Source organism: Cydia fagiglandana, chromosome Z, assembly GCF_963556715.1.
Source record: "Cydia fagiglandana chromosome Z, ilCydFagi1.1, whole genome shotgun sequence".
NCBI classification, from domain to species: domain Eukaryota; kingdom Metazoa; phylum Arthropoda; class Insecta; order Lepidoptera; family Tortricidae; genus Cydia; species Cydia fagiglandana.
The window spans coordinates 38,246,083-38,270,595 of record NC_085959.1 but is presented as its reverse complement, the minus strand read 5'-3'; the positions used below and the strand labels follow the sequence as shown (position 1 = coordinate 38,270,595).

General features: G+C 37.7%; 2 protein-coding genes across 2 annotated transcripts; one reads left to right on the top strand and one right to left on the bottom strand.

The window, feature by feature from the left end:
- Window positions 1-9,400: 9,400 nt before the first annotated feature.
- On the top strand, window positions 9,401-23,365 carry LOC134679335 (SET and MYND domain-containing protein 4). The gene is made up of 7 exons (XM_063538237.1): window positions 9,401-9,992; window positions 12,110-12,305; window positions 12,758-13,117; window positions 13,466-14,104; window positions 14,936-15,151; window positions 15,488-15,611; window positions 23,132-23,365. Exons 1-7 carry the CDS (start codon window positions 9,587-9,589, stop codon window positions 23,321-23,323), a joined length of 2,133 nt encoding a protein of 710 aa, XP_063394307.1. The 5' UTR covers window positions 9,401-9,586; the 3' UTR covers window positions 23,324-23,365.
- LOC134679336 (dynein light chain Tctex-type protein 2B-like) lies at window positions 18,002-24,337 on the bottom strand. The gene is made up of 6 exons (XM_063538238.1): window positions 24,271-24,337; window positions 22,748-22,777; window positions 21,879-21,999; window positions 20,825-20,974; window positions 20,323-20,489; window positions 18,002-20,029 (listed from the first exon to the last, which is right to left on the bottom strand). Exons 2-5 carry the CDS (start codon window positions 22,761-22,763, stop codon window positions 20,324-20,326), a joined length of 453 nt encoding a protein of 150 aa, XP_063394308.1. The 5' UTR covers window positions 22,764-22,777; window positions 24,271-24,337; the 3' UTR covers window positions 18,002-20,029; window position 20,323.
- Between the last annotated feature and the right edge of the window lie 176 nt (window positions 24,338-24,513).

Here is a 24,513-nt window from a genome sequence, read left to right as displayed (position 1 = left end):
GTACGTAATACATGTCACTGGTTCTTGTAATGGAATAAGGCTTGGGTTAGGTTTCGACTACAAGTCTAAGAACGTACGATTGTTCCAGCCCTTTCTTCTACCTTTAAATTGAAGAGCTACTTATTACTGTTGCTGTTTATTATTTGGACGTTTGCTGCTGAAGCTTTTCTCTACCCACGGACCTCGCTGAGCCTGCGTTGCCAAAGCTGACTCCCGCAACCGCGGCCTCATAAAGTTGATCGTACGGTTCGACAAAGAATGGGATTCAAGAACGCTAAGGCCAGTGACGATATTTTATTGGTTTAGATTCAAGTACTGACAGAAATTAGTTTATTTTATTGTACATATTTTCATATTATATTGTTTATTGCAAAGAACTTGGTTTTCTTTTACCGTTCTAGCTAGCCGGTTAGAGTAGTTTCGGAGATAAAGGGGGGGGGGAATGGTCATTTTTTGCCTATTTTCTTGAATTACTTCTAAACTGTTTATTCGAAAATTATAAAAAAAATATATTTGGGATCCTTAAAATAAGCTCTTTCATTTGATATGTAACATGATATAGTTTGAAAATTTTTATTTTTTAATATTCTCATTTACCCCCCAAAAGTGGCCCCCATGTTTAGAATTCTTTTGTTTATGTATTTGGGTCACAAACTTACATATGTGTACCAAATTTCAACTTAATTGGTCCAGTAGTTCCGGAGAAAATCGGCTGTGACAGACGGACAGACAGACAGACAGACACACGAGTGATCCTATAAGGGTTCCGTTTTTTCCTTTTGAGGTACGGAACCCTAAAAACAAATACAGTTAGCTGTCATCCGCGCGTGCGTCTCGCTCGCACAAATACTTGTGCACTAATATTCCAATATCATTCTAATATCGGTTTGATAGTGCACGTTCGAATTGGCCTGTATGTTTCTCTTACCCCTCATGACCTTTCCATTTGGTGGGGTGGAGCGTGGTACAACGTTTACACTTAAGGTGACAGTCCATTTCCAACGACAGCAGCACTACCATTCATTTTACTATGGAAATTGACAATAACAGTTAACACCGACGCGTTCGTAATAATAGGGTATTTTCCTACTAGTTAAATCAGCTACTTTTTTAGAACTGTCAAAACGATATGCTAATATGGAATTTATATGAAACTACATGACGTCACGGTCAACTCACCTACTTTATATATTTGTATCCGATTTATTAAATAGAACTTGTGTTTAAAATTAACTAATAAAAAAAATTCTAATAATTATCTGGTGCTTTATTTCATGCATGGTGTAAAATAATTTATTTTAAATAAAGTACCTATAATACCCTATTAGTAGTTAGTAGTGCAGCTGCGGTCAGAAATGGAATGTTACCCTTATTAACGTTCGCCGCTTTGTATCAAAAACAACATTATTACGAGTAGGTACCATTTTTTTGTATATTTACATGCAAAAAATGTGCTTTTCCGAATGAGGTGAGAATGCAGCAACAAGAACTAAATAATGGACGGAAATGTTAATTATACGCTACTGCAGACATGGCCCGTCATCGTGACGTCATTCGGCAATCACGGCATGTCATGATATTTTATCTGATCACCCATCAGATCTGATGAGAGATGTTGATGGTGAAATAGATTAATCAGCCAGCGTATTATGGATAGCTTTATCCATCTCTCCACGTGATAAAATAACTGTCCCTGTTTAACACCGTGGGATAGAAAGTGACGGACACCGTTTTATCACGCTGTCACGTAGACAAGAAAGACCATCATATCCGTACTGAACATTGTTTACATTTTTATTACGATACAAAATAATCCTAACTGAAAAATCGAAGTGTACGAATCATTATGTATTTTGGAAAACGTAGAACACATTTATATGGTTATTTAGCGATCAATTAGGTATCTCGCATGCACTAGATAAAACAAAACACAGTAAAATACAACATACAACAACATGAGGGCACCTTAAGTTATCAACAGGACTTAGTTTTTTTTTAGTTTTTCACAATATGTACTTTCGAATTATCTATCTAAAGGGGCCCACTGATTAACAGTCCGCCGGACGGTATCGGCCTGTCAGTTGTTCGAAACTATCAAAATTTTGTTCTAACCGTCAGGCCGATACCGTCCGGCGGACTGTTAATCAGTGGGCCCCTTAACCAACTTATTACTACAAACTCACATTCAAATGTAGGTAAGTACGGTCGAATCCACAAACAAAACATCTTTACGAGCCAGTGTTCCAAAATATATTTACATGACCTTATTGTAGCATCCTAAAAGAGTTCGTAGGTTCATACCCCGGCTCTTAATTTTGGACTATGAAATACCGGGTGTGGCCTGTAATATGAGCAAAAAATTAAACTGTAGGCTGTACTCCTCATACTGACCAACATTTGTTCGGCGACTTTTAAAAATTACTTGTGGTTTAATTTTTAATGAACTTTAAAGTTTATTCTAAGACGTAATGTATTGCGAATTTTGTTACGTTTAAGGCGTGACAAGCAACGTCAATCACAATGATAATGGCGTGGCGATGGCTTCCATTGAAGATAATATTTATTTTGTATGAAAAATAGGGAGTCTAAATACTTCATAAAGTTGTTGAACAAGTGTCACCGTTTGAGGAGTACAATCTATGTTTTAATTATTTGCTCGTGTTACAGGCCACACCCGGTATAATTTAATTTTATATGTAAGTAGCGGACATTGTGACAAAACTAGCATATACCCGTACATATGAGTCTGCGAAGTAATTCAAAGGTGTGTGCTGTGTTAAATCACCCATGGGAAATCACTCTTATAGCCCAAGCCCTCCTCTATAGTAAAGCTCTCTACGATGAGAAATGCCCATGTCCTCTAGTTGGTGTGGATGATGATGAAAAATATGTCGGCTAAATCCATTCGACCCTCTCAGCAAATCTACCCTAGTTCTACCAAAACCGCAAGTTAAGCGACTCAAATGTGAGCACAAAAATTTCGTGGAGTCTTAATAGGAGGTTGACATTTAGTTTACAAGATAATGCGAAATTTAGACAAAAGGCTTAATTTTATGAGACGGGGGGTAATTGCCATAAACCGCGCAGCAGCCGACAGATTATCGCAAAACCAACACCGCGGCCAAACAGAAGAAAGTAGTGAAGTGTTAACAATGACGCAATGCTTGCTTTGTCGGCGCCGGGCCTTATCTGTTCGTGTTTGGATAGCACAAGGTCAGTTAGTGTACCAGAGCAATCAGATATATCGGAGCAGCCGAAATGCTCAAAAATCTGAACACGCACTCTAGAGCCTTGAAAATAGAGGCGTATTCAGATATTAATGAGCACCTTGGCCGCTCCGATATATCTGATGGCGACTGTACTTAACTATCCTCCTGTTAGGGCAGGGGACGGCCGCTACTCCATACAAACGTAGTCCCCATTTTCCTCTCTGGATATTGACATTATGGAAAATATGTTTACATAATTTGGATAGGTATATACGAGTATTACCTAACCATACCTATTAATGCTCCTTCATTTGACTTTTTTTGATCGCTTACGCTCAGTGAGACTGAGAGAAGAACACGAAATTACTTATCACTTTTCAGCAACTGGTTACCAAACTCAGTAGCCATCGCGGCTGCAAAGAAAACCTACGGGTCTGTCTGTTTGTGTGTTTGCTCGCGATAAACTCAAAAACTACTGAACGGATTTTCATGCTGTTATCTTATCACCTATCGATAGAGTGATTCTTGAGATTTAGGTGTTTATTAATTTTTTAACCCGTGCGAAGCCGGGGCGGGTCGCTAGTAATACATAAAAGTATCTCTTTATTAGTAGGTATTGTTATCAATTGAACAAAAATACCCTCGGATCCACCTACTGGGCCCCGGAGATTATTACTGTTGTCCCCACATAACTGACCGCTGTATTGTACATCTTATTGCAACGGTATAAGGTGTACCATTGGTCAGTGTATGTCATTCAGTACTCACCAAACAAGGATATCGTGGGAGCAAGCCATTTGTAACAATAGGTATATGTTATATATAAACTGAAAAATATGTCATAACTAGCTACCCGCCCCGGATTCGCACGGGTTACACAAAACCTTAACAAATTATACAACTAACCCTTCCTCAAGAATCACTCTACTGATAGGTGAAAACCGGATGAAAATCTGTTCGGTAGTTTTCGAGTCTATCGCGAACATACACACAGACAGACACGGTGGGGGACTTTGTTTTATACGGGGTAGTGATATTATTAGGTATTACTGCCTTAGCCCCCCCCCCCCACATCTGGCGTCTTTCGAGCGTCGGCGTCTACAATTCGTGGCCGACGTCGACGCAACGTCGACGCAACTGCGCAGCGACGTCATTTTCCATAGCGCTGGACCGACAGACGCCGACGCTCGAAAGACGCCAGATGTGGGGGGCCCTTACAAAAGAAAAAGTGACCACGACCAGTGGCCGAAACTGTGGTACTGCCGGCGTATTATGAATCGCTTTATCCATCTTTATCCACGTGATAAAATAACTGTCACTTTTTAACACCGTGGGCTAGGAAGTGACGGATACTGTTTTATCACGCTGTCACGTAGGCAAGAACGACCATCATATCCCTACAGGAGGGCATTTTACGAGCTTTTATTCAACTTGCCCTGTTAGTATGTATGTTTATTAGTTAGTGTGGGTTAAATCTTGGAAGCTAAATTTGCCATTTCCCGGTTTGCGATCGAGCTAAAATTTTGCAGAGTTGATCAGAGCGGCGGTAGCATCGCATTTTTATCGCTTGTCATGCCTATCACGTTCTAACAAGTATGCAAGTGCGAAGTCACGGACATAGTAATAGGCGATAAAAATGGAACCATGCCGCGCCCGCTGATAATGGAGACAGGAGGTGCCCATGGGAACTCTGTACTAACTTTAACTTAATACATAATGTAATTAATTGATTAATTATGAACTGTGTGCATCTATTATGTGACTTATAAATATGTTATATTTACGATTTATGAATAAATGATCTGAAATCTGTGATTAAACAAAGCAAACTAATTGTGCTTGGGGTTGTTAGAATTGCCTCGTATAGGTATATTAGTTGCTTGTGGAAAGAAAAGTACGGTACCTAAGCGATAAAAGCTTGTACGTGTATGAAATAAATTATTCTTTAGTAAGGTCAATCTAGTAAGAACGGCATGTACAATTTATAGGTATATATATATATATATATATATATATATATACGCAAAAGCGTTACAAGCAAAATAAAAATAGGCAAATAATAATTTAACCTTCCTGTTTATTAATTAACCAAGAAAATAATAGCAGCAGTTGTAGTCTTAGAATAATAATTGCATTATATTATTAGAATTATAAGGACTATTGCATTTTATGTAAGAAATACAAGTTAATTAATATATTATATTCATTTTCCCTATGGGTGCAAGGTCGGTCAGGCCTTTCTAACGAAGTATACTCGTAATAAAATAGCCAAAAGAATGATTGCATCTTGGCCACAAAGGCCAAAATGAACAAATGCGGTTAAAATTGAACTCTAACATAAGACAATAAAAGTTATAAATTAGTGATACAATAATTTAACCTTAGAGAAAGACGCTTCGCTTTGCATTTTTCTGGGAAGGAACACGAAATCGTCTGGACATTTTATAGGTTTTTCCTTAAGCAATGTGGTTGGGAATTCAAAGAATTTTATAAATAGACATTATGCTTTATTTTCTTAATTTAATTAAACACTAAAATAGCCTTTTGCACGAAGCACTTTTACCGTTACTTTATGAGGTAGATACCTCATCAATATCATTTTAGCAAGTTATGAATAAAAAGCCTGGAAAGAATAGGTTGAGGTTATACTGAAGATTCTTATTTTTTTACTTAAAATGTGAAACTAAGGGAAATCAACCCTATTATCTAAATAATTTGGCTGAAATTTCAATGGCTTACACTGAGTGTGGTGGGTAGGACGGTTATATTTTTCTGGCAATTCAATCAACACATGTAGGTGCACCGGATCTTCCGGTCTCAATCTCGTGCCAAGTGTACAGGGAAAATTATATATAGTTAGATGTGCGACCTGGCACCAGTGTCAACTAATAATACGAGATGAATATTGATTCACAACTATATACTTACTATGAGTTATACACTGACATATTCTTACTCACAATGCCTCTCTCTCGTATTGACACGACTGACATTGGTGCCAGCGAGATGCACTGCGTCTGAGTTAACTATAACAATTGAATGAGTTTTCCCTCCCTCGAACCACAGAAGCGTCAATTTCGAAATTTTAAAAACACCTAGATCGTATTTTTTTAAATTTTATAGCGACTTTAACTTCGTATAGGGCAATTTAACCCAAGCGTAACATGTAAGGTTTATTATAATTATATAACATTCATACTAACTACGACAGTCCTTTCCTTATTCTAAACTGCACCATAAAGTCACAGAACAAGGTATTAATTAAAAAAAACATACACGCAACATACGAGTATGCGAAAATTACTTTCATATTGTCCAAGCACCAAGTTACAACTTATTAGCGTGGTTATAAGAAATCCTTCACAACTGAAGAGCTAATCCACTATTATCTGTAATTTCTGAAATGACACTCAGTACAACGCGTCAGGGTCCATTTTTGGACAAACTAAATGAACGAGTTAAGTTTATTTCGTTCTGTGCTTTAGTAATAATTTGCAAGAATTTGCATTGTATTCGCGACGCGTACGAATTTGAATAATTCGACCCCTGGGCATGCGAGACGCATGACGAGGTGGTTTAGCACTTCCTTGGTTTGGACCTAGAAATCTGGTTTACATCAAAGTACGGTTTTAGGACCTCCTTTAGACGGTATTCCAGAAAGTGTCGGGTTTGTGATGCTGTTTTTTTAACACTTCTAAATAATACCTAAATCTAAGAAGCCGATATTTGGTGTGATAATGTTTGTTAACTTAGCTTTTAATCGAAAACATATTTCTGCAGGTTATTAAGGTAGCTGACATATGCTAGTCACGACCTAAGCGACATCATAACACCAATTTTTTTTTATAACGAAACTGGCTTTTATTACAGTTAACACTAATTTGATCATTTAGGTGTAGCAGTATGGAAAATGTACACCCAGCTGAAAAAGTGCATACCCACTTTATGAATGAATTTAATAATGTGATGGGTAGGGTATGCACTTTTGCTGCAACTACATACTGTTCCTTGCTAAGTACACGCTCCTCATACGTAATCTAATATCAGAACAATAGATAAAGCTTAATTCCACGTCTCATTCAAATAGAAGCGGTCGCCACGTAATATCTACTAATTATTCCATTATTTATACATACGAGTAAGTCCATGTTTTGCATTAAATCGCGTAATTTTCGCTATGTAACATACCAAAGGTGTTTTTTTTTTGCCAAAAACTTATATATTTTAATTTTTTTTATAGTACCTAGTAAATTAGGACAAAATTCGTTTGTTGAAGAAAGCAATGTAACAAAAGAAATGCTTTTTTTATATGGTTTATAAATAGCTCTAATTACTTTGAAACGGAGTAAATATGCATTTTGTTATGCAAATTGGGCATTACGAGTTTAAGATAAATAAACACTCCACGATTCAAGATAAAAATGCGAAGCATCAGTCATAATAAGATGTCTTCCGTGAACACTGCTGTACGCAGAAACACGGAAATCTACCTCACTTATTGTTCTCCGTAGATAAAGTATATTAAAAGACATATACTATAAGAAAACATATGACTTTTAAGACCTTCTAAAGAACTTTATGGAACCTGCACATGAATAATGGTGTACTGAGAAATTAATTGCATTTTAACCTTAGAGTAATTTTTCTCGGCCATGTGCAACAATTACATTATTACTGGCGTAATCGGCCAGCGTGACCGTTTATTGTTATATTACAATAATACATTACAACTAAACAGGAAATTGTTATAATAATTAGCTCATCGTGGTTGATCCCTGTATGCATCCCAGTGCAGTCACCATCAGATACATCGGAGCGGCCGAGGTTCTTAAAAATATCTGAACACGCACTCTAACGCCTGGACAATAATAGAGGCGTGTTTAGATTTTTGTGAGCACCTTGCCCGCTCCGATATATCTGACGACAACTGTACAGTCAGGATCAGTATTAGCAGATACGACTTACGCGTCTAAAGTCCGGTCAAGGAATCTTATTTCTGGTTTTTATAGGTACATATATAGGTATTTTCATTGTGACAACGAAATGGCACAATTCAAATGACCAGACTGTGTAATTTCAGACGTATGGTACAGTCACCTGCATTAATATGTTACCTACTCTTTGAAGGGCGCAAAAATATATGACACGCTCTTATTGCTCTACAAATAAGGTCGTGTCAGATATTTTTGCGGCCTTTGTTGTGTTACATATTACATATCTATTAGTAAAAGTGTTAGAGGGAGTTTGAAGTTGGCTGTAATAGTGTAAGTAGGTATAACTGTTTTAGTAGCAAGATCGATGTGGATTAGAGGGAAAAATGGCTGGTATATCTGTCGGCAGCCGACCGTAAGATCAGGCATATCGTGAAACGTGAAAATCTTTGACTCGTTCCCTGAGCTGACGGAGCTGGGCAGTTTGCCCTTCGGGCATCTGAAGCAACCTAACGAACCTATCCTACCTATATCTTCGATTAATGTGACTATCGTCAAAACATTACACAGGAACATTACCATCTGCCTGATCTTACGATCGGCCGCCGACATATCGATTATAACGAATGTATGTAATAACGATTATGACTAGTATGTCTCATATTTGTTTGTTGTTTACGACCATAAATAACCAAACAAAACAAAAATCAACATAACAACATTCCTAAAGCTTCAAATTTACGAAACAGATTTATCATCATCAAAGAACGATCAAAACGTAAATACCGACTAATAATAACATTGCAATTCCCAAAATAGACATGTTTTTGTAGTGACCCCGGCGGCCGGCGGCGCAAAAAAATAATCATACCTCCCGACGATGGCTGGGATTTTGGCTCGATTCATTCCATTTTTTTGCAACAGATATCATTCCAGAAATTTCGCCTCGAAGCTCTTTAAAGATCGTTGACTTCGAAAAAGCAATTGTAATTGCAACCGTGTGTAACATCCATTATATTTAGAGCCATAATACGCCGAACTGCGTTACTGTTCGAGGCTGCGTCTAAATTGGTTATTAGGATAGTCGTTAGACCGAAAAAAAATACCTAATATTTTTGTCCACTTTAATTATATTTTCCGTTGAGAGGTATGTAGGTACTGTCTAATTTAGATCTCATCACAAATATTTATTAATTAAACGTACTGCCAAATTGGCGAATGACTTAAAAAATAGAGTCGGAAGGTTTCTAACGAAAGTTCGAGCTGCATTTGTACTTATAAACACTGAACACACTGCTGTGGAACTTTTGGAACGCTGAAAAGACAATTATAATAGACAACATATCATCGAAAAGCTTTCTAGAATGATATTGAAGTTTCATTTCACCTATCATCTATATAGATCGAGCACAGACCTACTGAAAGATCGGTCTTAGTTAAAAATAGATGCACGCTCGCGCCGGCTCTGTACTCCGTCGCCTAACCTATAAAATCAGTAATCACTTTCTACCCAACGTGTGTAGCCGAGAAAACAGTGCAAGTTTTAAAATGTCCACAGATACGGTTGGTTTCTTTAAAAAGTTTCACGACACAATAAACGAAAAGATAGACGACGTCGCGAGGAATAACTTCGCCAATTTAGAGACTGATGCGAAGCGTGTCTCCTATTTGTGCAGTCTTCCTTTGATAAAGAGTTATGAGTTGGAGGTAAAATGTCAGGAAATGCCGAGGAAAGACGTCGCAAAGGCGAAAGAGTTGAAGGACGGGGGAAATGCGGCGGTGCAGAAAGGAGATTGGGCTCGTGCTATGCAGTTGTACACGGATAGCATGATTTTTATGCCGAAACAAGAAAGTAAGTATGGATTTACCTAGAAAATAAAGTGTTTACTTTATTTGCCCATATTATATCACCCTTGTGTTGTTTCGTATTTGAACGCACAGTTCCCTTAAACACGTAGCGGGGTGTTATGCCTTAACGCGCGCTTAGTGTGGCGTGTGTGTCATAAGTATATAACTTCATGGGTTCAAGTTGGCGTGTGTGTGACATTTTTGTACAAGACATAAGTACCTAATGGCACTCGAAAGGTAAAATTTCGTAATTGACACTAAAACTGGGATTCATACAACAAATGACACAACACATAATACACAATACAACACATAATATATAATACACATAATATATATGTATACTAGATATTTCCTCATCTACGTACCTATACCTACTGCTACTGTACATATATTTCCTCATCTACTGTTGTATTTGAGTAATTACATTCTCAACGAACTCGTCAAGTCGAAAAGTCGAACTCGAAATCTATTCAATTATTTATTAATTTAATTTTTTATTCTATTCTATTATTTAGCGTAATTTTTTCCATTTTTTCCTTTAATATAAAATTTGGAATATCGCTCGCAGACGTATCTGCTTGTTAAAAAAATTGATTATCTATTCAGTTACATATATCACCTACATATACAGGGTGATTCATGAGACGTGAGCAGGACTAATTCTGCACACTGAGTAAATGATAATTGATCTATCACTGTCGTATTTAGGTGAAACAACCACACTTTTTCCTATTTTTTAACTTTTTGGCGAGGGAAAATTTAATTCTCTACAGTCATGGTACAAGACCTAATTAATAAACATAAAACCTCTGTAACCGTAATGACAGCATTATGATTACGAAGAAAATAAACTGTCAAACTTGAGTGACATACGAGTTTTCAAAAGTAACCAGACCGTGATGACATTCAATTTGACACAGAATATCGGTAGTTTAGTATTCTAATTGTAGGGTGACCATGTATGTCGTAAATAAATGAATAACTTTTTTTTTCAACACGACTAGAAAATTAACGTTAACCTCACTAATACTGATACGAAACAGTTGCTTATAATTTACGAAATGCGCAGTGTTAGTCCTGCTCACGTCTCCTGAATCACCCTGTATATTCATTGCATTGCGAACTTTAAAATGTCGATTCTCTTGCAAAAATGGACCTAAATAAATTAATAGTATTGTATATGTAATTCGTATTATATGTATTATGTTCTCATTTATAGATACATAAGGATAAATTTTTCGTAGAAATAACTATGTGCCTATGTGTTTGTATTCCACCAATAATTATGAACTTTCGAAAGAATAAGTTGTATTTATTATTCGCTACTCTCCGGTGTTAATTTGAGTCGCTTAACTTCAAACTCGGGTAAATCCATATGTCAGATCATGCGATTTTGGTATGATGAAAAGGTAATAGGGTAGATATTTGCTGAGAGCGTCGAATGGATTTACCCGAGTTTGATGTTAAGCGACACATTTGATGATTCATAAGTTTCATAACATTGATCGTGATAAATCAAACAAATAAATCACGTGGAATTTTACAATGGCAAGAAAAATGCGCTATGCATAATATAATCTAACAGTCGGAATCCTGTTTGTATTGGAAATACAAGCGCCAATTCCATTGATAATTGCGATTAATACGTCAATTGTATGTATCATGTATCTCATAACGTGATTGAATGCTTTAATAACATTAGTAGGGGCTACTGCGAACTTTTAACTCTTTGACCACTAAAGAACCGGTCGACTATCAGTCCAGTGTCAGTGTAAAATTTTAAATTCAACCAAATGATTCTAACCACCCAAATCGTATGTTAGGCCAATCAAATTAGATTTTTACCAGGAATTAACTCTCAGCAAGCTGGAAATCGCCTTAATACCTTCATTTGGTTCTAAATTAGCGTAATCTGAGTTTGCTCCATAACTCGGATCGAAACGCAAATGTCACTGTCGCACTAATATGGCAGAGTGATAGATAGACATAAAGCTTTTCGTTGTAGAAGCGATAGCGATGGTAGCCTTGGCTAGGCCGGCAAATTATACGCAGTAGAAGTCTCTGGTAGAAGCTAATTTGGATGTATAAACAAGAACTAATACTCCACTGACCTTGCAGGTGAGGAGCTCTCCATACTTCTCGCCAACCGGTCGGCGGCGCTCAACCACATGGGCCTGTACGAAGAAGCCCTGGGCGACATCCGGCGGTGCCTGGCGCTGGGGTACCCGGAGCACCTCAAGTACAAGGTGCAGGAGCGGAAGGCCAGGTGTCTGCTCGTGCTGCAGAGGAACCAAGAGGCTGTTAGCGCGTTTAAGTACGTTTTAAGCCTTTATAAGGCAGAGGGAATATATTTCTCACCTGATTTTGAACTTTATTTCAAAGCGATAGAGTTTTATTTTGCATAATTCCTGACACCCTCATGTCCCTCATGCCTTATACCTAAAGGGTTAATTATCCATTATTTCTGAAATTTTGTCGTAGTAGTCTAATGCAGTTTTGATAAATACACTTTTTACTGTAAGTATACGTGTATCTTTTCTATGTTTAATTTTATACTTATAGTATAAACTTACAGTACCTACAAGCATTGCTTAGTTTGGGGTTTTATCTTTTTATACCGGGGACACACTAACGGGAAACGTCGTTGATTATCGCGATAAACCCAGTGTGGCCGTATAAAGTGTCAATTATCAAGATGAATCAACGGCGTTTTCCGTTAGTGTGGCCCCGGCATTAAGATAGTTCACAAATATTTATTTGTTTCAGAGAAACAATCAAAGCCCTCGACCGCGCCTCAAAACTAGCCAGCGACAAAAGACAGAAGATGCTTGCCGACTCCAAACTCATGATCGAACTACTCAACAAGGGCATGGTTCTCGCCGGCAACCCAAAAGACCCAGCGCCTGTCAAAAAATCCCCACCTAAACCCAAACTCCCAGGAAAGCATAACCCGAACTACCCCGCGGCTTCCGAAGCTATAGAGATTAACTATAGTGAGAGCCAAGGGAGATACGCCACTGCTACTAGGGATATTGGTGCGGGAGAGGTTCTGCTGATAGAGAGACCGCATAGTGGCGTGTTGTTGAGCGAGTTTTCAAAGACGCATTGTCAGCATTGCTTTACAAAGTAAGTACTTATTGCGAACTAATGAAACTTGTAAGTAATTTACAATGACTATAACTTTTTTTAATAAAAATTTGTATACCTTCTATGCTTGTCTTTAATGTCGGAGACTGTGCACTTAACTTTAGCTAAATACATTAAATATAAAAGTAGGCACCTTATAAAATACTGTTTAGGTTTTCATCAACACACTAATCGATATCGTCAATCTAACGCATTTTAATTGTCTTATTGTAATCTATGGAATAAAGACATTTGCATCAATGACATGGACTACTATTGTACTGCTACTGTACTGTACTGTGTACTTACTGTGTATGTACTATATGTTGTATGTATTCGCTTTTCCAGATGCCCAATCCCTCTGGCGTGTCCAAACTGCCCCAACGTCATCTTCTGCAGCGACAACTGCTTGGAAGCCGCACAGAAATCCTACCACGCCTACGAATGCCACATCCTCCCCCTGCTCTGGCAGTCAGGCTGTTCCATCACCTGCCACATCGCCCTGAGGATGATCACCCAAAACAGAAAGGAATACTTCAAAAACCTAAAAGACTTGGACATCAAACCAACAGGCCCATATCAGACTGAGGACTACAGAAATATATATCATCTGGTATCTCACGGAGATAAGAGAACTAAACAAGATTTCTTGCACAGGACTCAAATGACAGCTTTCCTGGTGAAACTGCTTGAAATCAGCGGATACTTCGATGGCAAAGCAAGAAAAACTCCTGTAGAATCTATCGATGTGAAGACTATGGGTGTGAATGATATTTACAAGGAAGATATCGCGCTGATCGGCGGTTTAATTCTGAAGAATCTTCAAGTCCTACAATTCAACGCTCATGAAGTCTTCGAGCTTCAATGCCCTAAACCTAAAGTGGGGCAGAACATTATAAAACATTGTGGAAAATCCGTGTTTATTGCTGGCGCCGTGTTTCCCACTCTCGCGCTGTTCAATCATTCATGCGATCCTGGTGTCGTGAGGTGAGTGTTAAGGTATTTAATTAAATACAAAACAGTCGTTTGCATACTAAAACATTGTATCTATCATTAGTGCAAAAACAAAGTTGTGCGCATCTGCTGTATCCAGGATCCGCCAAAGGCGCCCAAGTTAAGTCATGACGTCAATGCTGCACTTAAGTAATATGAATATGGCAGGGTGACACGCGATGACAATGCAAATTTTATAGCACGTGTGAGCCAAAAAAGCTTGTTTTTTACACGGTGTACCGTTTAAGACATCAATACGTAGGTATTATACGTACTTACGGCAAATATCTTAAGTAAAGTTGCCGACAGGACTGTGCACTAAGACACTAAGATCAATGTGACCGAAAGTCAAACGTGCCCAAGTCACTCATCCGGCCTAGCCAAGGTTACAATCGCTATCGCTTCGACAACGAAAAGCTTTACGTCTCTCTATCACTCTTCCATATTAGTGCGACAGTGACAGTTGCGTTTCGATCGCTACGGAGCGTAAGCGATTGGCATCTTGGCTACGCGGCCAGTTTCTTTTTCGAATCGCTTTCTCTAGTATTAATCCATATTGCTCTGAAATATGCTTCCATTTAGATTGCGAATTAGAACTATTTCGCTATTATTTTATTTTATTTACTGTTCGGTTTAAACCCTTGTTTGAGGATCCTGAGATCCTATCCGATTTTTTTTTCAAGAATGTTTCTTTTTCTGCTATGTACTAGCGTGTGTACCTAGATAAAAATAAACAAAAAGCATACCATATACTGCACCTATGTTTGTCCACCGCACACAAAAAAAAGTTATAAACGTTTTCTTATAATTATTATTTTTAACCAGGTACTTCAGCGGCAACCGCATCGTAGTCCGAACCGTGAAGAACATAGCCAAAGGCGAAGAGGTATCGGAGAACTACGGGCCCATATTCACGACTGTACCCAAGGCGGAGCGACAGTCGCAGCTGAAGGAGCAGTACTGGTTCGACTGTACTTGCACGCCCTGTCGGGAGAACTGGCCGCTCTATGAGGAGATGACCGAGAACTATATGAGATTTAAGTGAGTATAAGGTTTAGTAAGTTAGTGGCTTAGTGGATTCATATTTTAGATCCATTTAAATATAACGGCCATTTGATGACAATGATGACAAAGCAGCATACCATAGTATAAAAAGCTCGGGAGACGGTAATATGGGGGATCTAAAATAGCTTAAAATTAGGAATATAAACTAGTAGCGGTACGTACATTTTTGGTGATTCTTTGTCCAAGTACCTACCTAAGTACTGCAGCCATACCACGTAAACAATGGGAGAAGTACTGCTGCTTACTGACGGTGGGTGGATAAGATAACCAATCTACTTAACACAATCATTTTATATACAAAATCATTTTCAGATGCGACTCTGACCGGCCGTGCCCCAACGTGATCGCCGTGCCCTACGACGCGAAGGAGTTCATGATCCAATGCGGACTCTGCTTGCAGTATACTAACATTATGAAGGGACTCAAGTCTTTACAGGCAAGTATTGAGAGGTTCATCAAGTATGGACTGTAGGTAGAGTACACGACGTACACGAACAATATGATGGGACTCAAGTCTCACAGGCAAGTCTGACCGCTAACGCTAAGTTTATGATCCAGTATGTATCAATATAGATCAAATAATTATCTATCTATCGAAAGCCGAAACAGGTAGATATTGCAGGCTGAAATAGTACTTGTCTCTTCCTGACGAGAAACAAAAACCATCGCTTGTAACATGTTATGTCATGTGCGATAGATAAGACAGACCATAAATTAAAACCGAAGCAAGGCATTTAAAAGATGAAATAAGGATAACCTTCATTAAGGGCTCATTTAGACGGAACGCGAACACGCATGCGATTTTAGTTACATTGCGGACTGTTGGTTACGTCCAATTCAACCGACCGATCAAAACCCGCAACGTGGTGAAACTTGCATGCAAATTTTCGCATTGTCTAAATGTGCCCTAAAGATGGAAATTCGAACAAAAGAGCCACCAAACGAGCTTAACTCTTGTTACTCTTGTGAGATTATCCACTTTTCTATTTTATCTCGCTAAGAAACTGAGCATTGCTTACCACATGGCCTACGCTAAGTATTCTATTAGTCGAAAGAATTTTTTCGTTCTTATATTATACCTGAAACATCAATTAGGTAGGTATGTTCGAATTCCGTCAATTTACAAAGATCATGTAATACATAGAGTAAACAGGGGTGACTGAACAATTCGGTCCTGTATAAGGCATTAGTGTATACGTCAAATAGACGACAATGTTTTGGTTAAACAAAGGTGATAAATATGACAAATTTTCCGCGTTTGTAGAGTGATGTAGTTCTAAAAGTATTTAACTACAGTCCGCGCGTAATATTTCACCTTTAGGTCTGATAATGAAAAATCTCTTAGAACTTGATTAAATAAACTAACTTCAGTTAATATACCTATTAGAGTACCATTGCATTTCACTCCAGTTGAACGAGGAGTAGTTGAACTGTGATAAAAAAAATCCAAGCCAATTTGGAATTTTATGCCCCAAGTCTGACGACTGTGTTAAGACAGAAACAACATCGAAATTATTTTTGATGGTTTCCGTTGCCATTTTTCTTTCTTTAGCAGTCATTGTGAAACATGAGTATTATTTCCTAAATCCATTTACATGTTGAACATTACTTTCATATAGCGTTACTGATCAGTATATCCAAATATTAACGCATGAGTTACCTATAAGAAAAAAAACTGGTGACATTCAAGTCCTACATTATTACCAACTCGCACAATAACCTCAATATATCTTACATATGTTTTACCTAAAGAATTTACCTATACATAAAAGTTATCAAAGTCGTAAAACTAACTGCGTGTATTGTACGCATTATAATATACTACAATACACTATAATATTTATAAAAACTATTGTCGTTTATGTCTTTGCATGCGCGATCGCGATAGCTTATGATATGACGACGTCGTCGGTACCTAGCTAAAAAGTTACTAAGTGGAATGATAACATGATTTGCTAAGTAGCTTTATTTATTTACATAAAAATAAACCTTTCAAACCCCCATGACAAAGCCATTTTTTTAAATTTCCAAAAACTGGATAGACAAATTTCACGAGAATCGGTAGAGAAATTCGCTTTCGTTCGGCCGATAAAATCCCTGACACAACTTATTTGATAGTTACTGACTATTCATATCACTAGTTTAAGAAAGAGTTAAATATTTATCTTGAAGATGACTGCTACTACAAAATTTCTGCTAAACATAGCTAAGAACCATCACAACAGACTTTCGAAAAAAAACAGCTTTAAATCGATGCGCCCATATGACGGTGCAGCCCTACCTAACTACCTCCACCCGTCTACCTCCACTCTGCACTAGCGCCATCTTTTTGTTGTTGCTCATTCTGTTCTTTTTATAATTTTACTTGGTTGCGTCAGACAGACACACAGATTAACTTCACATGCTAAATTCTACTTTTTACACACCTGCTCCTAAGGCAGACTTCACATTGGATGCGAATTTGTACAGTCATCAGCAATAGTATCTTACACAACTAGGGCCGCAAAAATATATGACGCGCTCTTATTGCGCTCCAAATAAGAACGTGTCACATATCTTTGCAGCCCTAGTTGTGTAAGATACTATTGCTGATGACTGTACGTGTCTCATTTGTGCGAGTGGGACATCGTTACATCGTCTACATACGTCAATGCGCTTTCTCGCTCTTACACCGGAGCGACGTGCGAATTCGCATCAGTGTGATAACCGAACTGCGTAAAACTAAGCCCTAAAAATCATAAACTTCAGCTCACTTAACTTTAGCACCTTAACTACCTTTTTCATCGCAGTCAGGTAAGAAGAATAATAAATAAATATAAATTGATAATTAATCAAAATTTTATTTACCTATTTCAGCAAACTATCTTTAAAACTTCTAAACATAGAAGTGCACTTTTGGAAATTCTAAATGGTACCTAGCCGAATTCTGAATACTCTAAAATCTAAGGTCTGATTTGTACGGCATGTGAACTCGTATGCGATTTGCGTTACAATATTTTAGGGCACACACACGTGCACTCATGAACTACAAATAAATATTTTAGGTATCTAGGTAATTTTGGTGTCATCCGAAATTTTTCGTGTTTTAAAAGTAGTAATATCTACTTGCTGAACAAAACATAATCCTACTATGATACACCTACACTGTCAATACTATACTTCGTTTTTTTTAGCATTAGAAATTAGGTAAACAATCTTGATGTTTCTTTTAATTGAAAAACACATTTTAAAAATAAGTTACGGCAAATATGTAACAAGTATGAATCTAATACGATCATTTATATTCTTCTGCTTTCATAAGTAATAGTTATTGATTATTAAAAAGCGTTTTTCAATTAAAAGACATGCCAAGATCGCTTACCTTCTTTCAAGTTCTTTCTAATGCTAAAAAAACGAACTATAATCATAATATCAATTAAAGTTAAATAACGAATAATCATTAAAAATTAAGTAAAAGTACATAATGTCAATCAATAGAAATAAATAGTTCATAACCTAATGTTGTAAGTTGCAATCAACCTATCTATATACAATCATAACTAATTTATTATGAGTCAGAATAGTGATACTAAATTATATGTATACAGGGTGACATCGAAATCGCAATATAAAACAGATTCAGGTGCTATTTCACCAACTTGATAATTCGCTGGCTCAATATTACAAAGTTCTATGTGACATTTTCAAGATAGTTGAAATTCGACTTATTAATGTCACTGTGACAATGTTCAAATTTCAGTTCGATAAAAGTGAAACATAGAACCCTATAATATTGGGCCAGCGAATTGGCACCTGACACTGACAATTTTATATACATTTTAGGGTTGGTAAGCAACGACGGTACATAGGTAATTAATTAGATATTGGACTAGCAATGTATGGTGAATTGTCAATGTCAGCATGGTAAAATAGAGGCCAGGGGTCAACTAACTGAATCCAGTCCAGGCAATGGTGTGGACATCCATGGTTAAGGTCAATTTTCTGTGAAGATGTATAGTGGTAGTTCAACACTTTGTCACTGAAAAATCGGTGCAGAGTAAGCTGTTTGCGTGCCATTTACTACGACTAATTACAGTAATTTCAATTTCTATGAAAACATGACGTATGTAATGACACTCTCTCACTTTTCTCTATTAATGTCGGTGCAAAGTTAGCTTAGACAGACTCACAGACTTTATATTCTCTATCTCTCTTGATCTTAGTTTTTGAATCGCATCTCCGATGTCACCCTGTATTTTACAACAACGAGTGTCTATATACTTAATGCATTATTCTATTATAACTCACTACGCGATAAAAAACGTATAAAAGTCACAATCACATTAATTGACATTTTAAAAATGTTCTTTTTTAACACCAATTGACACCAGTCAGATACATTTGCATGAGTATAGCAATAATGACACTGTTCGAGCGGACTAGCTGGCTCATTGGACAGAAGGGACAAAAATGACCCACCCAAGTCTGTGCAAACATATTGTGGTCAGTCTACGTCTATGCTCTTATAACAATTTTTAGGGTTCCGTACCCCAAGGGTATAAACGGAACCCTATTACTAAGACTCCGCTGTCCGTCTGTCCGTCCGTCTGTCTGTCACCAGTCTATAACTCGAGAACCGTTATAGTTAGACAGTTGAAATTTTCACAGATGATGTATTTCTGCTGGCGCTATAACAAATACTAAAAACAAAATAAATATCTAAGTGGAGCCATACGACACGTGATTTTTTTGCAGTTTTTTGCGTAATAGTGAGGAACCCTTCGTGCGCGAGTCCGACTCGCACTTGGGCGGTTTTTTAATAAATAAAATCCTCCCTACTCAAATGCATATGTATCTTGGTGTAGTCCCGCTTGCCTCTGTCAGGCGTGGCTCACTCCGCGGTTTCGTCACTTTGCAACAGACAGCTACAAGTACATCCGTCCCACACCAATTTTGGTGGCTAGCCCTATAAGCCGCGCGTGGCGCTGCCGCCAGTCGCCACCTAGCGGTCATATCTGTCCTAATCGTAGCAGTCGCGTTTTGTTAGAGAGTAAATCTTCTGTACCTAGTACTATTATTTATTCTGTGCCTCGCATCAGTACATGTATTTATTCTGTACCTCAGTACATGTATTTATTTTGTACCTCAGACATGTATTTATTATGTACCTCAGTACATGTATATGCCGTAGACGGTGCAGTGGCACAGTATGCTGCCGTCCTTATAAAGGCCGTGGACATAGTCGTCAGTTTCCGGGTCCCAGAGGCAGCGCTGGCCCATTTTGATCCCTGCGCCTTTCATTTCGAGGATCACGGTCTGGACTAGGATTTTGTACCTGAAATGAGCAAAGATTGGAAATGAGTTATTTTCTTAAGTAAAAAAATGACTTGGTAAATAGCCGGTTTTACTTTTTGCATTCCCTGCGTCCCTTTGGGCAGGCGTGGCTCACTCCGCGATTTCGTCGCTTTGCTACAGGTGGTTAAAAGTACATCCGTTCGACCCCAATTTTGGGGTATGTCATAAGCCGCGCGTGGCGCTGTCGGCCATATCTGTGCTGATCGTGACTGACGCGTTTTGTTAGAGAGTAAGTCTTCTGTACCTAGTACTATTATTTATTCTGTGCTTTGGGTACGGAACCCTAAAAACTGATAAAAGAATAGATAATTGTACCTCTTCATGCCTAACTCCTGGGTCCGGTGTCGCACGCCGTTGGCGATCATCTGGGCCCAGTGCGGCGCCTGGTCGGCGCGGTACTGCCGCCCCGTCAATTGCTGCTGCATGGACGTCACTATAATCTCGTGTATATTCTCAGCTTGGAACCTGCAATATGAACATTATTAGCTTACTAGTTTCGCACGAGTTACACAAAACAAATTATACACCTCATCCTTCCTCAAGATCACTCTATTGATAGGTGAAAGCCGCATGGAAATCCGTTCAGTGGTTTTTGAGTTTATCGCGAACATGCATACACACAAACAGACAGATGCGGCGTTATGGTGTAGTGATTGTACCTACACATGAGAGTCAAAATTGGGTTGAGCGAGAGTTTTTGCCGGCATATCCAGTTGTTGCATGGATCCACCTAGTCTGACCTAGTTTGAGTGTACGAATATGTATACTGATAATATATCGAATACGTAAACCTTATTGGAAGAGTCTTTGTCGGCTTAATGAGCTGTTGCGATTATCCACATATTACACATATATACTGGTATACGTACATATATACTCATAATAAATGGAATTTGTAAATCTTATTAGAAACACATAAGGTCAAACTTTGGTCATTATGTGCACTTAACACTAACTTCTCTCCAAGGCCGGGTCTAACTTCATACATGGGCGGGTCTAGAGGCTGCACAGGCGCGGGGCTGAGAGTGTCGTCTTCATAGGTCTCCATCGCCTAGCAACATGTATCACTGAACCATTGGTTCACAGATTAAACTGACCATTTGTGAACCTTATTGGAAACACATAAGGTTGAACTTTGATCATTATATGCACTTAACACTTACTTTTCACCAAGGCCGGGTCTAACTTCATACATGGGCGGGTCTAGAGGCTGCACATGCACGGGGCTGAGAGTGTCATCTTCATAGGCCTCTATCGCCTAGCAACATGTATCACTGAACGATGGTTCACAGATTAAACTGACCATTTGTGAACCTTATTGGAAACACATAAGGTTGAACATTGATCATTATATGCACTTAACACTCACTTCTCTCCAAGGCCGGGTCTGACTTCATACTTGGGCGGGTCTAGAGGCTGCACGGGCACAGGGCTGAGGGTGTCGTCTTCATAGACCTCTGGCTGTTGCTCCTCCGCAACCTCCTCGTTTCCTAGAAATTATTAGAAATTTGTCAACAGTTCAATAATGTAGTCTGAGAGAGTATTGCACTGGCACCCTCGCGAGGTGACAATACCAAGACGCCGCCCAAAACGAAGATGGGTAGATGATATAGCGAAGATAGCTGGAAACACATGGACTCGACAAGCAAAAGACAGAGATCATTGGAAGGGCTTGGAGGAGGCCTTTGCCCAAAAATGGGTACCTCACCTTTAATATATGATGTGTAAAACCACCCAAAATGTGTAATATTTGTGAGAAAAAAAGGCTTTAAAAAAAATGTCAAAAATTATTTATTGTACAAACAGCAACACTTTTAACTGTCCAATTATACATTGGAGGACCTTATGCATTTTGTAATAAGGTCCACCGATGGACATTTACCAGTGTGGGTGATGGTACTCAGAGCAGGTTAGCAAGATGACCTTTATGAACATAAAATATTTTCAATTGAATTGAGGTTGTGATGGTTACTGGTAACTACAGTAGGTGCAGCATGTCATGTGGGTAAGGATAGTAACATAAAAAAATAAACTTTAGAAAAAATATGTCTTGAGTATGTTAATCTCGTAACTCGTAATATACCATGTTTAAGTCCTTATTTTAATGTTTTAAATAACTTTATTTTAAAGTGTGTAAAGTCCAAATAACATAAAAAAGCTTTCTTTTATTATATTTAATATTCAACTAGAGCATGAACTAAGTGTTTCAAAGAAAGAAATAAATAAATAAATTCTTACCCTCATCATCTGCCATTGTGGTTTAATTTTCTGAAAATAAAAATGTTATTTATATTTTACAAGAATTGAACTACTTACAAGAAAACTGAGTATCCAAATAAGGTGGCAAAATATCCTATTAACGATTTGCAAGTTGCAGAAAGTTTTCTATATAATATTGTTAGTGATTTTGGAAGCTTGCTTTCCACATAGAAAATATTGCAATTGGGGATATTTATTATATTATTATCCTCAGTTAAAATTCAAGACTGAAGAGGAATACAGTTTATTCTTTCAATGAATCAATTATGTCCTCTTTAACTCTCTTTCTCACAATAAAAAGAAATATTTTTTGCCGACATGGCCAATCATCAAAGCCTTTAAAAACAATATTTCTGCCAACAGGACACAGACATGCTATACCGCCTCGGCAAAGGGGCCATGGAGGAAGGCAACTACGGAGAAGCCATGAAAAAGCTGATTGAGGTCCTGAAGTTATACGACATTACACTCCGGCCCCCGTACCGCTCTTACTATGATTGTGTCCAAGACCTGAGGAGGTCCATGCTTTCTATCGGCAATTATAGTCTCGTGTAAATGTTTTGTGTTGTTTGAATTTTTGTATTATATTAAATGTGATGAAATAGTAAATGCTGTTTCATTTTTAGGAAGCATTTGGTAGACTTTTCACATACTTATCCAAAAGTATTGAATAACAATGTAATACTTAATTGCTTCTTAATTTCATTCCAACATTAGAAATGTATGACATAAAGATTGGATTACACAGGGTCAATTCCGAATGCGGGATAATTTCTTAGTTTTTAACATTATTAACTAGAGTGTGATGTGTTGTGTGTGTGTGACTCTAGTTAATAATATAAGACATGTATTATATTTCGATTAGTTGAAATTACCCTGTAGTCGAAATGGCCCCCCTGCACCATATAAAGATGTGTCATGTGTTAAAGAGACAACATGATGTGTTGTAGATTGGTGTGCAAGGCCCTTCTAACTGTCTACATTGGGCTTCACATGTTCTATCAAATATGAATATATAACAGTCCTACAAACTAGTTTACTTTTAAACTGGGGTAAGTAAAATGTAGTTAGCCTAACTTGTCTGTATGTCTTTCCAGTACACGGGACAATAGTGTCCAGAACATTTATTATTTGAATTGATTCTCTAAAGTGAAACACCCATCTATCTTCTGATGATTTAAATACTAACAAAGCTGGAGAAGAATAAATCTGTATACTAGTTTAAGCTACTACGACGGTATGAATAATATTATTTCATTGCATGGTTTCAGTAAGTATACCCACTCGATTTATTCTAACAATTTACTCAAAATATATTTCAAATTTCGGCTAAAAGTGTCTACTTACTATGCGCCGAATACTCATGGAATTATCGAGCTATTACTGTTGCTATATTTTTTGTGACATAATCAAAGAATAGTAACGTGAACAATATAATTAAATAAAACGATCCTTATCAATCCAATGCAATAAAACAAAATATAGAAAATAAAAAAACTAACCTCAAATTATCGTGATTGTTGACAAATGACCGTTGATATTGTTGTTATGACAACTTGGATGCGTTCGGATACTCATGAAGGTAACGAAATATATCAAATTTATTTAAGCTCACCCTACACGATCGGTCAGATGCAGCAAATGTTTAAGCAGACCACTGGCTTCATTGCAAAGTCAATTAGTAAATAAACAAGAGGAAGACGTAAAAATACATATAGTGAATAGGTTTTAAGCGTTTTACGCTT

What these genes read in the sequence shown, in the direction of transcription:
- LOC134679335 (XM_063538237.1), top strand. Translation starts at nt 9,587, where the DNA reads ATGCACGCTCGCGCCGGCTCTGTACTCCGTCGCCTAACCTATAAAATC. An exon ending in GAGGCTGTTAGCGCGTTTAA is followed by an intron (nt 12,306 to 12,757) that starts GTACGTTTTAAG and finishes TATTTGTTTCAG; the next exon opens with AGAAACAATCAAAGCCCTCG. An exon ending in TGTCAGCATTGCTTTACAAA is followed by an intron (nt 13,118 to 13,465) that starts GTAAGTACTTAT and finishes TCGCTTTTCCAG; the next exon opens with ATGCCCAATCCCTCTGGCGT.
- LOC134679336 (XM_063538238.1), bottom strand. An exon ending in AGACCCGGCCTTGGAGAGAA is followed by an intron (nt 20,975 to 21,878) that starts GTGAGTGTTAAG and finishes TTCATATTGCAG; the next exon opens with GTTCCAAGCTGAGAATATAC. An exon ending in CAGGAGTTAGGCATGAAGAG is followed by an intron (nt 20,490 to 20,824) that starts GTACAATTATCT and finishes TGCTCATTTCAG; the next exon opens with GTACAAAATCCTAGTCCAGA.